This window comes from Rana temporaria, chromosome 3 (genome assembly GCF_905171775.1).
Source record: "Rana temporaria chromosome 3, aRanTem1.1, whole genome shotgun sequence".
In the NCBI taxonomy this organism is placed as follows: Eukaryota; Metazoa; Chordata; class Amphibia; order Anura; family Ranidae; genus Rana; species Rana temporaria.
Window position 1 is genome coordinate 7,772,726 of NC_053491.1, and position 21,617 is coordinate 7,794,342.

General features: G+C 46.1%; 1 protein-coding gene across 1 annotated transcript in view; it reads right to left on the reverse strand.

The window, feature by feature from the left end:
- FRMD5 (FERM domain containing 5) overlaps window positions 1–16,685 on the reverse strand; it is a 135,872-nt gene extending 119,187 nt beyond the window's left edge. Inside the window, exon 1 of the mRNA XM_040342196.1 lies at window positions 16,505–16,685. Coding sequence (XP_040198130.1) covers window positions 16,505–16,609 — 105 coding nt within the window. The 5' untranslated portion in view covers window positions 16,610–16,685. The remainder of the gene's footprint in view (window positions 1–16,504) is intronic.
- Window positions 16,686–21,617: the final 4,932 nt, after the last annotated feature.

Genomic DNA, 21,617 nt, shown 5'->3' on the forward strand with positions numbered 1-21,617 from the left:
CCGCCATAGCGACCCACGCAGGCGTTATGTGGCCCTGCAGCCGAGTGGGGCCCGGTGGGGATGAGGAAGTTTCAGTGGCGGTGCGTCCATAAAGGGCGCAGGAGCGCCGCCCCCTCTCTCCTGCACCGCTCTAATCACCACAGATAATTTCATGAATCTGAGGTCGTTGTGTGTTAGCAAAGTGATGGAATTCGCTTTGCTAACACTGAATCTGCCTCTCGGCCAATCAGGTTGCCGGGTCTGTTGGCGGTCACCTGATTGGCTGAAACGTCAGACGCTGTGATTGGACGCCTGAGAGAGGACGGAAGAAGACATGGAGGACGTGCAGGGGACCGCCGCTGACCCGCTGCGAGACAGGTAAGTGCCGGGCAGCATCTGATGGGGCACAGTAGCGGCAATTGATGGGCACACTGGCAGCATCTGATGGGGCACAGTAGTGGCAATTGATAGGCACACTGGAGTGGCAGAATCTGATGGGGCACAGTAGCGGCAATTGATGGGCACACTGGAGTGGCAGCATTTGATGGGGCACAGTAGCGGCAATTGATGGGCACACTGGCAGCATCTGATGGGGCACAGTAGCGGCAATTGATGGGCACACTGGCAGCATCTAATGGGGCACAGTAGTGGCAATTGATGGCCACACTGGAGTGGCAACATCTGATGGGGCACAGTAGCAAAAATTGATGGGCACACTGGAGTGGCAGCATCTGATGGGGCACAGTAGCGGCAATTGATGGACACACTGGAGTGGCAGCATCTGATGGGGCACAGTAGCGGCAATTGATGGACACACTGGCAGCATCTGATGGGGCACAGAAGCAGCAATTGATGGGCACACTGGCAGCATCTGATGGGGCACAGTAGCGGCAATTGATGGGCACACTGGAGTGGCAGCATCTGATGGGGGCACAGTAGCGGCAATTGATGGACACACTGGCAGCATCTGATGGGGCACAGTAGTGGCAACTGATGGGCACACTGGCAGCATCTGATGGGGCACAGTAGTGGCAATTGATGGACACACTGGCAGCATCTGATGGGGCACAGTAGTGGCAATTGATGGGCACACTGGAGTGGCAGCATCTGATGGGGCACAGTAGCGGCAACTGATGGACACACTGGCAGCATCTGATGGGGCACAGAAGCGGCAATTGATGGGCACACTGGAGTGGCAGCATCTGATGGGGAACAGTAGCGGCAACTGATGGGCACACTGGCAGCATCCGATGGGGCACAGTAGCGGCAATTGATGGGAACACTGGAGTGGCAACATCTGATGGGGCACAGCAGCGACAATTGATGGGCACACTGGAGTGGCAGCATCTGATGGGGCACAGTAGCGGCAATTGATGGGCACACTGAAGTGGCAGCATCTGATGGGCACACTGGTGGGGGGGCTGTTTGCAGGGGGGGGGCATACAACATTTTGCCATGGGGCCCTGTGATTTCTAGTTACGCCCCCGTTGGGTAGTATAAAAAAGCAAAGGTCCGTTGTACGGGTACACACAACAAATAACACACATGCGATATCCATGCGACTAGTAACACCCGTCAACGTTGCAAAACGGTGTTCTGGCCTTTTGCAGTAACTTCCATCATGAAGGGGTTAATAAACAAAGCTTTATAGGAAAGAACTCTGCTTGACAAACACAACGAATTTACTAAGCAGCGCAAAGCGGCGATGACAGGCAGCCGCCTTCAGCAATCAATCAGATCCCATCAATTCGCAGAGATCAGAACGATGAAAGGCGATTTCTGATTGGTTCTTGAAGGAGGATGCACTTTGCTGTACTAAATTATGGATCAGCTCCGCTCCCCCGCTGACATGGACGCTCCGAAAGGTCACAAAGCACTAAGTAGATACGGGCAGGGGTGGTGATAGAAATCACGGGGGCCCCATGCAGCCTACCTGACGGGGCCCCTACCAATATATCAAAACAAGGGGCCAGATTCACCAAAGAGATACTCCATCGTATCTCTGTTTCTATCTATGCGGCTGGTTCATAGAATCAGTTACGCATAGATAGCCCTAAGATCCGACAGGTGTAATTGTTTTACACTGTCGGATCTTAGGATGCAATACCGCGGCCGCCGCTGGGGGGAGTTTGCGTCGTAAACCAGCGTCGGATATGCAAATTAGGAGTTACGGCGATTCCCGACGGATTTTCGCGTTCGCTACGTCGCCGCTAGTCTAGTTTCCCGTCGCAAAGTTAGTCGTCGTTTTAGGTGCCCTAACTTTACGCAGCAAACGTATTGCTGCCTAAAGTATGGCCGTCGTTCCCGCGTCGAAATTTAAAAAATAACGTCGTTTGCGTAAGCCGTCCGGGAATACGGAATTACGCTACGCGCGTCGCCGTTCGAAAAAATGACGTCACGGCGGGAGTTAAGAAACGGAGCATGCGCAGTACGTCCGGCGCGGGAGCGCGCCAAATTTAAATGGCACACGCCCATTTGAATTGGCTCGCCTTGCGCCGGAGGCCGCCGGCGTAGTTTTCATCGCAAGTGCTTTGTGAATCAGGCACTTGCGATAAAAACTTTCGGCGGTGTAACGTATCTACGATACATTACGCCGCCGCACTTCTACCAGAATCTGGCCCAAGATTTTCACAAAAAATACACAAAAATCATGATTAGCGGAAACAAACACAATAGAGAACCTGTGTGAATTCGCCTTTTTTTATCTTTTTTTTTATGTATAATAAAAAAAAAATGTTACAATTAATTTTTAACAGGACAGGGAAGTCAACATTCCCCCGGTGGAGGGGATGCAGCACAGTGACAGGGGGGTGCAGCACAGTGACGGGGGGGGGCACATGGGGGGGAATCAGAAGCAGGCAGAACAGGAAGGGGGATGGGTGTGGGGGAAGTGATTACAGGAACGATGCCCTGTGTCTGTGTCTCTCCCTGCAGCAGCTGAAAGCCGGCGGGAGGGAGAGAACCCGACTTTCAGCAGCTGCAGAGAGCCGCACAGGGCATCATTCTCTAATTGCACCTCCGCCCCGACCACACCCATTCCTCCTGCTGTTTGGGCCCCCTGTGTGCCCGGGCCCCCTACAGGAGAACTGGTGGTCCCCCCCCTATCAGTGGCCCTGGTTTAGGGTCCAAACTGCCATTCAGGGACACACCCCCTTTCTCACCTTCCCCAAAAAAAGATGAGGTTGGGGATGTAGGCTCGGGGTTGATGGGGGAATTTGGCGGCGGGTTATTTGTCAGGTGAATGTGCCACTTGCCACCAGATGCAGTGCCGCTTGCCACCCATAGCCTGCCACCAGATGCAATGTCGCTTGCCACCCATACCCTGCCACCAGATGCAGTGTCGCTTGCCACCTATACCCTGCCACCAGATGCAGTGTCGCTTGCCACCCATGGCCTGCCACCAGATGCAGTGCCGCTTGCCACCCATACCCTGCCACCAGATGCAATGCCGCTTGCCACCCATACCCTGCCACCAGATGCAGTGTCGCTTGCCACCTATACCCTGCCACCAGATGCAGTGCCGCTTGCCACCCATAGCCTGCCACCAGATGCAGTGTCGCTTGCCACCCATACCCTGCTACCAGATGCAGTGTCGCTTGCCACCCATACCCTGCCACCAGATGCAGTGTTGCTTGCCACCCATAGCCTGCCACCAGATGCAGTGTCGCTTGCCACCCATAGCCTGCCACCAGATGCAGTGCCGCTTGCCACCCATAGCCTGCCACCAGATGCAGTGCCGCTTGCCTCCCATACCCTGCCACCAGATGCAGTGTCGCTTGCCACCCAAAGCCTGTCACCAGATGCAGTGCCGCGTGCCACCAGATGCAGTGCCGCTGTCACTCCCTCTGCATGAGCCATGTGCGTAGAAGGAAAGGAGTGGAGTCGCTATCTGGAGACTGAAGATCACACCAGTTCCCTGCTGCTTGCCACTGGGTGCCGGAGAAGGAGGCGGCGCCGAGGTGGATGGAGACAGCAGCGCTGCACTAGGCGCAGGCCTCACTGTCTGAGAGTAAATTGTCACTGGTTGCAAGACGCCAGGCAGCGCTGGCTCTAGCAACCAGTTCCGGAAATGTAGTTATCAGTAGGGGGTGGCTGTGTCCTCTATTTTATTCCGGGACACTGTATTGTGAGGTGCCCGGGACCCAGGGCAGACATGTCGATTGCGGGACAGTCCCGGGCAATCCGGGACACGTGGGCACCCTACCCTGGATAATTACGGGACTCCAGAATTGAACTCGTCGTTCTCTGGAAAGTCACGTTTCACATCTGACAATATTCTGTTTATACGGCCGCACAGATGACCGTCACACATGCAGTTTTCCGCACATTGAAGCAGCGCTGAGCCATTCTACAGATTTTTGTTTAGAAAATGTATTTTATAAAAATCCACAAAACATTCATGAAAATGTTGTTACAGCGTTAGTCCGCCTCTACGGAAAACATAAAATGGTGAATCATTAGTGAGACCTCATCTGGAATATGCAGTTCAGTTTTGGGCTCCAGTTCTCAGAAAGGATATCGGGGAACTGGAGAAAGTGCAGAGAAGGGCAACCAAACTGATAAGAGGCATGGAGGAGCTCAGCTATGAGGAAAGATGAGAGGAACTGAATCCACGGAAGGGGGAGGAGCTCAGCTATGAGGAAAGATGAGAGGAACTGAATCCACGGAAGGTGGAGGAGCTCAGCTATGAGGAAAGATTAGAGGAACTGAATCCACGGAAGGTGGAGGAGCTCAGCTATGAGGAGAGATTAGAGGAACGGAATCCACGGAAGGTGGAGGAGCTCAGCTGTGAGGAAAGATTAGAGGAACTGAATCCACGGAAGGGGGAGGAGCTCAGCTATGAGGAAAGATTAGAGGAACTGAATCCACGGAAGGGGGAGGAGCTCAGCTATGAGGAAAGATTAGAGGAACTGGATCCACGGAAGGGGGAGGAGCTCAGCTATGAGGAGAGATTCGAGGAACGGAATCCACGGAAGGTGGAGGAGCTCAGCTATGAGGAAAGAATAGAGGAACGGAATCCACGGAAGGTGGAGGAGCTCAGCTATGAGGAGAGATTAGAGGGACTGAATCCACGGAAGGTGGAGGAGCTCAGCTATGAGGAAAGATTAGAGGAATTGAATCCACGGAAGGTGGAGGAGCTCAGCTATGAGGAGAGATTAGAGGAACTGAATCCAGGGAAGGGGGAGGAGCTCAGCTATGAGGAAAGATGAGAGGAACTGAATCCACGGAAGGGGGAGGAGCTCAGCTATGAGGAAAGATTAGAGGAACTGAATCCACGGAAGGGGGAGGAGCTCAGCTATGAGGAGAGATTAGAGGAACTGAATCCACGGAAGGGGGAGGAGCTCAGCTATGAGGAAAGATGAGAGGAACTGAATCCACGGAAGGGGGAGGAGCTCAGCTATGAGGAAAGATTAGAGGAACGGAATCCACGGAAGGTGGAGGAGCTCAGCTATGAGGAAAGATTAGAGGAACTGAATCCACGGAAGGGGGAGGAGCTCAGCTATGAGGAAAGACTAGAGGAACGGAATCCACGGAAGGGGGAGGAGCTCAGCTATGAGGAAAGATGAGAGGAACTGAATCAACGGAAGGGGGAGGAGCTCAGCTATGAGGAAAGATGAGAGGAACTAAATCCACGGAAGGGGGAGGAGCTCAGCTATGAGGAAAGATGAGAGGAACTGAATCCACGGAAGGTGGAGGAGCTCAGCTATGAGGAAAGAATAGAGGAACGGAATCCACGGAAGGTGGAGGAGCTCAGCTATGAGGAGAGATTAGAGGGACTGAATCCACGGAAGGTGGAGGAGCTCAGCTATGAGGAAAGATTAGAGGAATTGAATCCACGGAAGGTGGAGGAGCTCAGCTATGAGGAGAGATTAGAGGAACTGAATCCAGGGAAGGGGGAGGAGCTCAGCTATGAGGAAAGATGAGAGGAACTGAATCCACGGAAGGGGGAGGAGCTCAGCTATGAGGAAAGATTAGAGGAACTGAATCCACGGAAGGTGGAGGAGCTCAGCTATGAGGAGAGATTAGAGGAACTGAATCCACGGAAGGGGGAGGAGCTCAGCTATGAGGAAAGATGAGAGGAACTGAATCCACGGAAGGGGGAGGAGCTCAGCTATGAGGAAAGATTAGAGGAACGGAATCCACGGAAGGTGGAGGAGCTCAGCTATGAGGAAAGATTAGAGGAACTGAATCCACGGAAGGGGGAGGAGCTCAGCTATGAGGAAAGATTAGAGGAACGGAATCCACGGAAGGGGGAGGAGCTCAGCTATGAGGAAAGATGAGAGGAACTGAATCAACGGAAGGGGGAGGAGCTCAGCTATGAGGAAAGATGAGAGGAACTAAATCCACGGAAGGGGGAGGAGCTCAGCTATGAGGAAAGATTAGAGGAACTGAATCCACGGAAGGTGGAGGAGCTCAGCTATGAGGAGAGATTTGAGGAACTGAATCCATGGAAAAGGGAGGAGCTCAGCTATGAGGAGAGATTAGAGGAACTGAATCCACGGAAGGGGGAGGAGCTCAGCTATGAGGAAAGATTAGAGGAACGGAATCCACGGAAGGGGGAGGAGCTCAGCTATGAGGAAAGATTAGAGGAACGGAATCCACGGAAGGGGGAGGAGCTCAGCTATGAGGAGAGATTAGAGGAACTGAATCCACGGAAGGGGGAGGAGCTCAGCTATGAGGAGAGATTAGAGGAACTGAATCCACGGAAGGTGGAGAAGCTCAGCTATGAGGAGAGATGAGAGGAACTGAATCCACGGAATGTGGAGGAGCTCAGCTATGAGGAGAGATGAGAGGAACGGAATCCACGGAAGGTGGAGGAGCTCAGCTATGAGGAGAGATTAGAGGAACGGAATCCACGGAAGGTGGAGGAGCTCAGCTATGAGGAGAGATGAGAGGAACTGAATCCACGGAAGGTGGAGGAGCTCAGCTATGAGGAGAGATGAGAGGAACTGAATCCACGGAAGGTGGAGGAGCTCAGCTATGAGGAGAGATGAGAGGAACTGAATCCACGGAAGGTGGAGGAGCTCAGCTATGAGGAGAGATGAGAGGAACTGAATCCACGGAAGGTGGAGGAGCTCAGCTATGAGGAAAGATTAGAGGAACTGAATCCACGGAAGGTGGAGGAGCTCAGCTATGAGGAAAGATTAGAGGAACTGAATCCACGGAAGGTGGAGGAGCTCAGCTATGAGGAAAGATTAGAGGAACTGAATCCACGGAAGGTGGAGGAGCTCAGCTATGAGGAAAGATTAGAGGAACTGAATCCACGGAAGGTGGAGGAGCTCAGCTATGAGGAAAGATGAGAGGAACTGAATCCACGGAAGGGGGAGGAGCTCAGCTATGAGGAAAGATGAGAGGAACTGAATCCACGGAAGGGGGAGGAGCTCAGCTATGAGGAAAGATTAGAGGAACTGAATCCACGGAAGGTGGAGGAGCTCAGCTATGAGGAGAGATTAGAGGAACTGAATCCACGGAAGGGGGAGGAGCTCAGCTATGAGGAAAGATGAGAGGAACTGAATCCACGGAAGGGGGAGGAGCTCAGCTATGAGGAAAGATTAGAGGAACGGAATCCACGGAAGGTGGAGGAGCTCAGCTATGAGGAAAGATTAGAGGAACTGAATCCACGGAAGGGGGAGGAGCTCAGCTATGAGGAAAGACTAGAGGAACGGAATCCACGGAAGGGGGAGGAGCTCAGCTATGAGGAGAGATTCGAGGAACGGAATCCACGGAAGGTGGAGGAGCTCAGCTATGAGGAAAGAATAGAGGAACGGAATCCACGGAAGGTGGAGGAGCTCAGCTATGAGGAGAGATTAGAGGGACTGAATCCACGGAAGGTGGAGGAGCTCAGCTATGAGGAAAGATTAGAGGAATTGAATCCACGGAAGGTGGAGGAGCTCAGCTATGAGGAGAGATTAGAGGAACTGAATCCAGGGAAGGGGGAGGAGCTCAGCTATGAGGAAAGATGAGAGGAACTGAATCCACGGAAGGGGGAGGAGCTCAGCTATGAGGAAAGATTAGAGGAACTGAATCCACGGAAGGTGGAGGAGCTCAGCTATGAGGAGAGATTAGAGGAACTGAATCCACGGAAGGGGGAGGAGCTCAGCTATGAGGAAAGATGAGAGGAACTGAATCCACGGAAGGGGGAGGAGCTCAGCTATGAGGAAAGATTAGAGGAACGGAATCCACGGAAGGTGGAGGAGCTCAGCTATGAGGAAAGATTAGAGGAACTGAATCCACGGAAGGGGGAGGAGCTCAGCTATGAGGAAAGACTAGAGGAACGGAATCCACGGAAGGGGGAGGAGCTCAGCTATGAGGAAAGATGAGAGGAACTGAATCAACGGAAGGGGGAGGAGCTCAGCTATGAGGAAAGATGAGAGGAACTAAATCCACGGAAGGGGGAGGAGCTCAGCTATGAGGAAAGATGAGAGGAACTGAATCCACGGAAGGTGGAGGAGCTCAGCTATGAGGAGAGATTTGAGGAACTGAATCCATGGAAAAGGGAGGAGCTCAGCTATGAGGAGAGATTCGAGGAACTGAATCCACGGAAGGGGGAGGAGCTCAGCTATGAGGAAAGATTAGAGGAACGGAATCCACGGAAGGGGGAGGAGCTCAGCTATGAGGAAAGATTAGAGGAACGGAATCCACGGAAGGTGGAGGAGCTCAGCTATGAGGAAAGATTAGAGGAACTGAATCCACGGAAGGGGGAGGAGCTCAGCTATGAGGAGAGATTAGAGGAACTGAATCCACGGAAGGGGGAGGAGCTCAGCTATGAGGAAAGATTAGAGGAACGGAATCCACGGAAGGGGGAGGAGCTCAGCTATGAGGAAAGATTAGAGGAACGGAATCCACGGAAGGTGGAGGAGCTCAGCTATGAGGAAAGATTAGAGGAACTGAATCCACGGAAGGGGGAGGAGCTCAGCTATGAGGAGAGATTAGAGGAACTGAATCCACGGAAGGTGGAGAAGCTCAGCTATGAGGAGAGATGAGAGGAACTGAATCCACGGAATGTGGAGGAGCTCAGCTATGAGGAGAGATGAGAGGAACGGAATCCACGGAAGGTGGAGGAGCTCAGCTATGAGGAGAGATTAGAGGAACGGAATCCACGGAAGGTGGAGGAGCTCAGCTATGAGGAGAGATGAGAGGAACTGAATCCACGGAAGGTGGAGGAGCTCAGCTATGAGGAGAGATGAGAGGAACTGAATCCACGGAAGGTGGAGGAGCTCAGCTATGAGGAGAGATGAGAGGAACTGAATCCACGGAAGGTGGAGGAGCTCAGCTATGAGGAGAGATGAGAGGAACTGAATCCACGGAAGGTGGAGGAGCTCAGCTATGAGGAAAGATTAGAGGAACTGAATCCACGGAAGGTGGAGGAGCTCAGCTATGAGGAAAGATTAGAGGAACTGAATCCACGGAAGGTGGAGGAGCTCAGCTATGAGGAAAGATTAGAGGAACTGAATCCACGGAAGGGGGAGGAGCTCAGCTATGAGGAAAGATGAGAGGAACTGAATCCACGGAAGGGGGAGGAGCTCAGCTATGAGGAAAGATTAGAGGAACTGAATCCACGGAAGGTGGAGGAGCTCAGCTATGAGGAGAGATTAGAGGAACTGAATCCACGGAAGGGGGAGGAGCTCAGCTATGAGGAAAGATGAGAGGAACTGAATCCACGGAAGGGGGAGGAGCTCAGCTATGAGGAAAGATTAGAGGAACTGAATCCACGGAAGGTGGAGGAGCTCAGCTATGAGGAAAGATTAGAGGAACTGAATCCACGGAAGGGGGAGGAGCTCAGCTATGAGGAAAGACTAGAGGAACGGAATCCACGGAAGGGGGAGGAGCTCAGCTATGAGGAGAGATTCGAGGAACGGAATCCACGGAAGGTGGAGGAGCTCAGCTATGAGGAAAGAATAGAGGAACGGAATCCACGGAAGGTGGAGGAGCTCAGCTATGAGGAGAGATTAGAGGGACTGAATCCACGGAAGGTGGAGGAGCTCAGCTATGAGGAAAGATTAGAGGAACTGAATCCACGGAAGGGGGAGGAGCTCAGCTATGAGGAAAGATTAGAGGAACTGAATCCAGGGAAGGGGGAGGAGCTCAGCTATGAGGAAAGATGAGAGGAACTGAATCCACGGAAGGGGGAGGAGCTCAGCTATGAGGAAAGATTAGAGGAACTGAATCCACGGAAGGTGGAGGAGCTCAGCTATGAGGAGAGATTAGAGGAACTGAATCCACGGAAGGGGGAGGAGCTCAGCTATGAGGAAAGATGAGAGGAACTGAATCCACGGAAGGGGGAGGAGCTCAGCTATGAGGAAAGATTAGAGGAACGGAATCCACGGAAGGTGGAGGAGCTCAGCTATGAGGAAAGATTAGAGGAACGGAATCCACGGAAGGGGGAGGAGCTCAGCTATGAGGAAAGACTAGAGGAACGGAATCCACGGAAGGGGGAGGAGCTCAGCTATGAGGAAAGATGAGAGGAACTGAATCAACGGAAGGGGGAGGAGCTCAGCTATGAGGAAAGATGAGAGGAACTAAATCCACGGAAGGGGGAGGAGCTCAGCTATGAGGAAAGATGAGAGGAACTGAATCCACGGAAGGTGGAGGAGCTCAGCTATGAGGAGAGATTAGAGGAACTGAATCCATGGAAAAGGGAGGAGCTCAGCTATGAGGAGAGATTCGAGGAACTGAATCCACGGAAGGGGGAGGAGCTCAGCTATGAGGAAAGATTAGAGGAACTGAATCCACGGAAGGGGGAGGAGCTCAGCTATGAGGAAAGATTAGAGGAACTGAATCCACGGAAGGGGGAGGAGCTCAGCTATGAGGAAAGATTAGAGGAACTGAATCCACGGAAGGGGGAGGAGCTCAGCTATGAGGAGAGATTAGAGGAACTGAATCCACGGAAGGTGGAGGAGCTCAGCTATGAGGAGAGATGAGAGGAACTGAATCCACGGAATGTGGAGGAGCTCAGCTATGAGGAGAGATGAGAGGAACGGAATCCACGGAAGGTGGAGGAGCTCAGCTATGAGGAGAGATTAGAGGAACGGAATCCACGGAAGGTGGAGGAGCTCAGCTATGAGGAGAGATGAGAGGAACTGAATCCACGGAAGGTGGAGGAGCTCAGCTATGAGGAGAGATGAGAGGAACTGAATCCACGGAAGGGGGAGGAGCTCAGCTATGAGGAGAGATTAGAGGAACTGAATCCACGGAAGGTGGAGGAGCTCAGCTATGAGGAGAGATGAGAGGAACTGAATCCACGGAAGGTGGAGGAGCTCAGCTATGAGGAAAGATTAGAGGAACTGAATCCACGGAAGGTGGAGGAGCTCAGCTATGAGGAAAGATTAGAGGAACTGAATCCACGGAAGGTGGAGGAGCTCAGCTATGAGGAAAGATTAGAGGAACTGAATCCACGGAAGGTGGAGGAGCTCAGCTATGAGGAAAGATTAGAGGAACTGAATCCACGGAAGGTGGAGGAGCTCAGCTATGAGGAAAGATGAGAGGAACTGAATCCACGGAAGGGGGAGGAGCTCAGCTATGAGGAGAGATTAGAGGAACTGAATCCACGGAAGGGGGAGGAGCTCAGCTATGAGGAGAGATTAGAGGAACTGAATCCACGGAAGGGGGAGGAGCTCAGCTATGAGGAAAGATTAGAGGAACTGAATCCACGGAAGGGGGAGGAGCTCAGCTATGAGGAGAGATTAGAAGAGCTGAATCCACGGAAGGTGGAGGAGCGCAAGGTCTATAACATCCACCAGCTCTGTGATGTCATCACGGGGGAGGGGAAGAGGACTCCAGTGACAACCTGTGAAGCTCTGGTGACCTCCGTGCCCAAGAGGGTTAAGGCCGCGCTGGAAAATAATGGCGGCCACACAAAATATTGGCACTTTGGGTTCCAATTTGGACATTTTCACTTAGGGGTGTGCTCAATTTTGTTGCCAGCGGTTTAGACATGAATGGCTGTGTGTTGAGTTATTTTGAGGGGACGGCAAATTTACACCGTTATACAAGCTGTACACTCACTACACAACATTGTAGATACAAAGTGTCATTTCTTCAGTGTTGTCACATGAAAAGATAGAAGAAAATATTTACAAAAATGTGAGGGGTGTACTTACTTTGTGAGATACAGTATATATATATATCAATTTAAATATAAGAAGAGATCTATATAGGTAACATTAGGAAAAATCTAGAGGAAATCACCAGAACGCACCTTCATGAGTTCCCACTATTCTATATCCTCAAGAGACCCCTATATACACCCCTATATACACCCCTCTATATACACCCCTATATACACCTCTATATACACCCCTATATACACACACACACCTCTATATACACCTCTATATACACCCCTATATACACCCCTCTATATACACCCCTATATACACCCCTATATACACACACACACCTCTATATACACCCCTATATACACACACCTCTATATACACCTCTATATACACCCTATATACACCCCTCTATATACACCCCTATATACACCCCTATATACACCCCTATATACACCCCTATATACACCTCTATATACACACACACACCTCTATATACACCTCTATATACACCCCTATATACACCCCTCTATATACACCCCTATATACACACACACCTCTATATACACCCCTATATACACACACCTCTATATACACCTCTATATACACCCCTATATACACCCCTCTATATACACCCCTCTATATACACCCCTATATACACCCCTATATACACACACACACCTCTATATACACCCCTATATACACACACCTCTATATACACACACCTCTATATACACCCCTATATACACCTCTATATACACCCCTATATACACACACACCTCTATATACACACACCTCTATATACACACACCTCTATATACACCCCTATATACACCTCTATATACACACACCTCTATATACACCCCTATATACACCCCTATATACACACACCTCTATATACACACACCTCTATATACACCCCTATATACACCTCTATATACACCCCTATATACACACACACCTCTATATACACACACCTCTATATACACCCCTATATACACCTCTATATACACCCCTATATACACACACACCTCTATATACACCTCTATATATATACACCCCTATATACACACACACCTCTATATACACCCCTATATACACACACACCTCTATATACACCCCTATATACACACACACCTCTATATACACCCCTATATACACACACCTCTATATACACACACCTCTATATACACCCCTATATACACACACACCTCTATATACACCTCTATATATATATACACCCCTATATACACACACACCTCTATATACACCCCTATATACACACACACACCTCTATATACACCTCTATATACACACACACCTCTATATACACCTCTATATACACACACACCTCTATATACACCCCTATATACACACACACCTCTATATACACCTCTATATACACACACACCTCTATATACACCCCTATATACACAGACACACCTCGATATACACCTCTATATATATACACCCCTATATACACACACCTCTATATACACCCCTATATATACACACACCTCTATATACACCCCCTCTATATACACCTCTATATACACCTCTATATACACATATACACACACCTCTATATACACCCCTATATACACACCTCTATATACACCCCTATATACCCCTATATACACACCTCTATATACACCTCTATATACACACACCTCTATATACACCCCTATATACACCCCCCTATATACACCCCTCTATATACACACACACACCTCTATATACACCCCTATATACACACACCCCTATATACACACACCTCTATATACACCCCTATATACACCTCTATATACACCTCTATATACACCCCTATATACACACACCTCTATATACACCTCTATATACACCCCTATATACACACACCTCTATATACACCCCTATATACACACCTCTATATACACCCCTATATACACCCCTATATACACACACACACCTCTATATACACCCCTATATACACACACCCCTATATACACCCCTATATACACCTCTATATACACCTCTATATACACACACACCTCTATATACACCCCTATATACACACACACCTCTATATACACCCCTATATACACCTCTATGCACACCCCTATATACAGTACACTTGTGATGACAGCACAGGAGGTGAGTAATCCAGACATATAAAAGACACACAATCACATGTACACTATATGTAGGATCCCTCTATATACTGTATACTCATACATGCAAATCCAACCTGGGAGGGCAACATAAGAAGTGATCAGTCCAAACCTAGAGAGATCACACAGAGCGCATGTACAGATATATCGATGACATCACCTGAGAGCGTCACGTGACTTTCCACTATTCTGTATATTTGAGAAACCCCAATATAAACCAATATACACACACCTATATATACACACCTATATGCACACCTATATACACAGAGCAAGCCGGGGGTGACAGCACAGAAGGCAAACAGTACATAGAGAAGTCTGATGCACACAACACGTGGGGACTATATATTAGGATATATATATATATATATATACACACACGCACATTGTATATATGATATATAGAGGAGTATACATTGTATATATAATATATAGAGAAGTATACATTGTATATAATATATAGAGAAGTATACATTGTATATAATATATAGAGGAGTATACATTGTATATATAATATATAGAGAAGTATATATTGTATATATGATATATAGAGGAGTACAGTATACATTGTATATATAATATATAGAGGAGTATACATTGTATATATAATATATAGAGAAGTATACATTGTATATATAATATATAGAGAAGTATACATTGTATATAATATAGAGAGAAGTATACATTGTATATATGATATATAGAGGAGTATACATTGTATATATAATACATAGAGAAGTATACATTGTATATATGATATAGAGAAGTATACATTGTATATATAATACATAGAGAAGTATACATTGTATATATAATACATAGAGAAGTATACATTGTATATATAATATATAGAGAAGTATACATTGTATATATAATATATAGAGAAGTATACATTGTATATAATATAGAGAGAAGTATACATTGTATATATGATATATAGAGGAGTATACATTGTATATATAATACATAGAGAAGTATACATTGTATATATGATATAGAGAAGTATACATTGTATATATAATACATAGAGAAGTATACATTGTATATATAATACATAGAGGAGTATACATTGTATATATGATATAGAGAGAAGTATACATTGTATATATAATATATAGAGAAGTATACATTGTATATATAATATATAGAGAAGTATACATTGTATATAATATATAGAGAAGTATACATTGTATATATGATATATAGAGAAGTATACATTGTATATATAATATAGAGAGAAGTATACATTGTATATATGATATACAGAGAAGTATACATTGTATATATAATATATAGAGGAGTATACATTGTATATATAATATACAGAGAAGTATACATTGTATATATGATATACAGAGAAGTATACATTGTATATATAATATACAGAGGAGTATACATTGTATATATAATATATAGAGGAGTATACATTGTATATATAATATACAGAGAAGTATACATTGTATATATGATATACAGAGAAGTATACATTGTATATATAATATACAGAGGAGTATACATTGTATATATAATATATAGAGAAGTATACATTGTATATAATATAGAGAGAAGTATACATTGTATATAATATAGAGAGAAGTATACATTGTATATATGATATATAGAGAAGTATACATTGTATATATAATATATAGAGAAGTATACATTGTATATATAATATATAGAGGAGTATACATTGTATATATAATATAGAGAGAAGTATACATTGTATATATGATATATAGAGAAGTATACATTGTATATATAATATATAGAGAAGTATACATTGTATATATGATATATAGAGAAGTATACATTGTATATATAATATATAGAGAAGTATACATTGTATATATAATATATAGAGAAGTATACATTGTATATATGATATATAGAGAAGTATACATTGTATATATAATATATAGAGAAGTATACATTGTATATAATATAGAGAGAAGTATACATTGTATATGTAATATATAGAGGAGTATACATTGTATATATGATATATAGAGAAGTATACATTGTATATAATATATATAGAGGAGTATACATTGTATATATAATATACAGAGGAGTATATATTGTATAGATCAGACAAATGACACGTGTTCTCTGTATACAGGACCCTGTGATGATATATATATATCTCGGGGATCGGAACACAGAGAGATGATCCCGGAATTGTCCGATCACAAGGTGACAATGACACACAGACAGGTGGACACCCCTCCCCTCCCCTCCCCCCAGGCCCCGCAGTGCCCGGTCCGTCCCCCCTCCCCCGGTCTGCCCCCCCCCCCTCTCTCCGGTCCCCGCTGTCACCTGCACGTTACACGTATACTCCGAGTCGTCCAGCAGCCGCACGGTGCACACACACGGGAGGTCCAGACTGCGGTTGCTTCCGCTCATGAGGCGGCTCAGCATCATCCCGAAACCGGGCACACAACGGGCACACACCCGCTCCGGGTCACAGTGCCCCCGCCGGGCTGCGCTGCAGACACAGCCCCGCCTCTCCTTCCCGAGTGACCAATCGGAGTGGTAGAAGGACTGAGCGGCGGCACCGACAGCCAATAAGAGAGCGGGATAGGGAAAGAAAGGACTGATGTCCGCTAATTGGTGAGAGGGGCGGTGAGGGGGCGGAGCCTGGCATCCCCATCATCACTCCAATCATTGTTGGTACCCAGAGAGGAGAGGACAGGAGAGAGGAGAGCGTGATCCCTATAGATCCCTATAGATATATACACAGGAGAGAGGAGCGAGCATGATCCCTATAGATCCCTATATATATACACACAGGAGGGAGAGGAGCGAGCATGATCCCTATATATATACACAGGAGAGAGGAGAGAGCATGATCCCTATAGATCCCTATATGTATATACACACAGGAGAGAGGAGAGAGCATGATCCCTATAGATCCCTATATATATACACAGGAGGGAGAGGAGCGAGCATGATCCCTATAGATCACTATATATATATACAGAGGAGAGAGCATGATCCCTATAGATCCCTATATATATATATATAAACAGGAGAGATAGGAGAGAGCATGATCCCTATAGATCACTATATATATATACAGAGGAGAGAGCATGATCCCTATAGATCCCTATATATATACACAGGAGGGAGAGGAGCGAGCATGATCCCTATAGATCACTATATATATATACACAGGAGAGAGGAGAGAGCATGATCCCTATAGATCCCTATATATATACACAGGAGAGAGGAGAGAGCATGATCCCTATAGATCCCTATATATATACACAGGAGAGAGGAGAGAGCATGATCCCTATAGATCCCTATATATATACACAGGAGGGAGCGTGATCCCTATAGATCCCTATATATATACACAGGAGAGAGCATGATCCCTATAGATCCCTATATATATGCACAGGATAGAGGAGAGAGCATGATCCCTATAGATCCCTATATACACAGGAGAGAGGAGAGAGCATGATCCCTATAGATCCCTATATACACACAGGAGAGAGCATGATCCATATAGATCCCTATATATATACACAGGAGAGAGCATGATCCCTATAGATCCCTATATATATATATATATATACACAGGAGAGCGCATGATCCCTATATATATATATATATATATACACACAGGAGGGAGAGGAGAGAGCATGATCCCTATAGATCCCTATATATATATATACACAGGAGAGAGCATGATCCCTATAGATCCCTATATATATATATATATATATATATATACACACACAGGAAGGAGAGAGCATGATCCCTATAGATCTCTCTCTCTCTCTCTCTCTCTATATATATATATATATATATATATATATATATATATATATACACACACACACAGGAGGGAGAGGAGAGAGCATGATATCTATAGATCCCTATATATATATATATATATATATATATATATATATATATATATATATATATATATATATATATATATATATATATACAGGAGAGAGAGAGCATGATCCCTATATACTGTATATATATATAAACACAGGAGGTAGAGGAGAGAGCATGATCCCTATATATATATATATATACAAAGGAGGGAGAGGAGAGAGCATGATCCTTATAGATCCCTATATATACACACACAGGAGGTAGAGGAGAGAGCATGATTCCTATATCCCTATATATATATCGCTTTCTATCAGTGTTTAACAGAACCAAGAATACAGTCTTATATACAGTTCAATGAGGAGGTAACCAGAACATGAGCTAATTAACTAATCATTTACTCAGACGAGGTGACTCCGAGATATGACCTGTCAGGGTAGACGTCCCGTCTCCTCTCACCTGCTTTACAATTATCATAGTGTAAACACAGGACATCTTCACACAATAGCAGAGAGAACAGAGAGATGGCTGGAGGCGATGGCATTAGCATCTAACAATATGAATGAGTCACACTTACAATTAACCCGTTGAGTTCAGAATCAACAACCAGTATATAGTTCCGGAATATATTGTGGATAATATTTACATAATATTCCCATCTCAGGTAGTCCAGGATATCATTCCTCAGTCATCCTATGCCCCTAGTGGACATAGGATGATTTTAGACATAAGAGGGTTCGGGGATGTCCCGGGTGAGTCTGTCACAATATACACACAGGACAGAGAGGATCATGATCCCTATAGATCCCCATACAAATATATATATATATAGGACAGAGAGGAGAGAGCATGATCCCTATAGATACCCATACAAAAATATATAAGACAGAGAGGAGAGAGCATGATCCCTATAGATCCCCATACAAATATATATAAGACAGAGAGGAGAGAGCATGATCCCTATAGATCCCCATACAAATATATATAAGACAGAGAGGAGAGAGCATGATCCCTATAGATCCCCATACATGTATATACAGGACAGAGAGGAGAGAGAGCATGATCCCTATATATATATATATATATATATATATATATATATACTGTATATAGATATATATATAGGTATCTATAGTACAGGGAATCCAGAGGGTACAATGTATATACAGTTAGGTCCATATACAGTATATTTGGACACAGGCACAATGTAATGCATACTGGGAAATGTAAATCTTACATGAACGAGCGCTGCAAACCAGGAAGTGAATGAGAGAACAGAAACTTAGAACGCCGGAGGTGATATAGAAGAAGGAATTTATCGGTATTTACTCGTTTTTTAACAGAATCATTACACTTTTCTGTCTGTCTACCTTGCAGACATTGGGCCAGATTTAGATAGGTCAGCGGATCTTTAGATCCGCGTTACTTATCTGATTTACGTTACGCCGCCGCAAGTTTTTGAGGCAAGTGCTTTATTCAGAAAGCACTTGCCTCTAAAGTTGCTGCAGCGTATCGTAAATCCCCCGGCGGAATTCAAATTCCGCGGCTAGGGGGCGTGTAAAATTAAAATCAGGCGCGTCCCCGCGCCGAACGAACTGCGGCTGCGCTGTCCGCTAAATTTCCCAGCGTGCATTGCTCCAAATGACATCGCTAGGACGTCATTGGTTTCGGCGTGAACGTGAATTACGTCCATCCGTATTCGCGAACGACTTACGCAAACAACGTAAAAAATTCAAAATTCGACCCGGGAGCGACGGCCATACTTAACATAGGATACGCCACACTTACCCCTCATATAGCAGGGGTAACTTTACGTCGGAAAAAGCTGAACGCAAACGACGTAAAAAAAAAGCGCCGGGCGGTCTTTCGTTTTTTATAGTAATCTAATTTTGTGCAGGGACAGTTCTGAACACGTGCCACCTCACAGACATACTATAGACACCCAGCAGGTACGATATTTAAAGGAATTTTTCTCCCACTTTAAGCATCATTAACCACTTCCATACCGCGTCATTGTGAAATGACGGAGGCAGGAACCCCTCGCCGATCCGGGTGGACGTCATATGACCTCCTGTGTTCCCGGCGTTCTAGGTAGCGCGCGAGCGGCAACGCTTGTGACCCGGCATGAGTGCCCAGCAGCCGCGATTGCTGCCGGGTGCCCACGATTGCCGGTAATCACGGCAGGAGTGTGGATCTGTGTGTGTAATGATGGGGTGTAAACACACAGATCCACCTCCTGTCAGAGGTGAGGAGACCGATGTGTGTTCCCAGTACAGAGGAACACACATCGGTCTCCTCCCCTTGAGAGTCCCCTCCCCCCTACAGTTAGAACACACCTTAGGGAACATATTAACTCCTTCAACGCCCCCTAGTGGTTAACCCCTTCCCTGCCAGTCACATTTACATAGTAATCAATGCATATTTATAGCATTAATCGCTGTATAAATGTGAATGGTCCCAAAAACGTGTCAAAAGTGTCCGATGTGTTCGCCGCAATGTCACGGTCACAGTAAAAAAATCGCAAATCGCTGCCAATACTAGTAAAAAAATGAATAAAATAAAAATGCCATAAATCTATCACCTATTTTGTAGACGCTATAACTTTTGCGCAAACCAATCAATATACGATTATTGCGATTTTTTTTACCAAAAATATGTAGAAGAATACGTATCGGCCTAAACTGAGGGAAAAAATATTTTTGAAAAAAAATTGTGATATTTATTCAATAAAAAAGTAAAAAATATTGTGTTTTTTTTAAAAATTGGCGCTCATCTTTTGTTTATAGCACAAAAAATAAAAACCGCAGAGATGATCAAATACCACCAAAAGAAAGCTCTATTTGTGGGGGGAATTTTTTTTAGTTTGGGTACAGTGTTGCATGACCACGCAATTGTCATTCAAAGTGCAACAGCGCTGAAAACTAAAAATTGGTCTGGGCAGGAAGGGGGTGAAAATGCCCGGTATGGAAGGGGTTAAAATCACTGCTCCAGAAAAAACGACCGTTTTTAAAACCTTTTTCCATTGATACATGTTCCCTGGGGCAAGACCCGGGTCCCCAAACCCGTTTTCCGACAATAACTTGCATATTAGGCTTTAAAATTAGCACTTTTGTATTCGAACGTTCGAGTCCCATAGACGTCAATCGGGTTCTAAATGTTTGCGCGAACGTTCGGTCCGTTCGAAGGTTCTGGTGCGAACCGAACGAGGGGGGGGGGGGTGTTCGGCTCATCCCTATTATTGATGAGGTGACAGAAGACAGAAGCAGCCGGATGAATTCTTCAGTGTTTAGAGATATACTGCCAGCCCAGATTCAGCCAAATGCAGCAAAGTGGATTGGACGGCGCTTCACATTACAGATGGACAATGATCCTAAACACACTGCAAAAACAACCCAGGAACTTTTGAAGGAAAAGAAGTGGAATATCCTCCCATGTACCTAAGTATCACAGGCTCCTCCCATGTACCTAAGTATCACAGGCTCCTCCCATGTACCTAAGTATCACAGGCTCCTCCCATGTACATAAGTATCACAGGCTCCTCCCATGTACATAAGTATCTCAGGCTCCTCCCATGTACCTA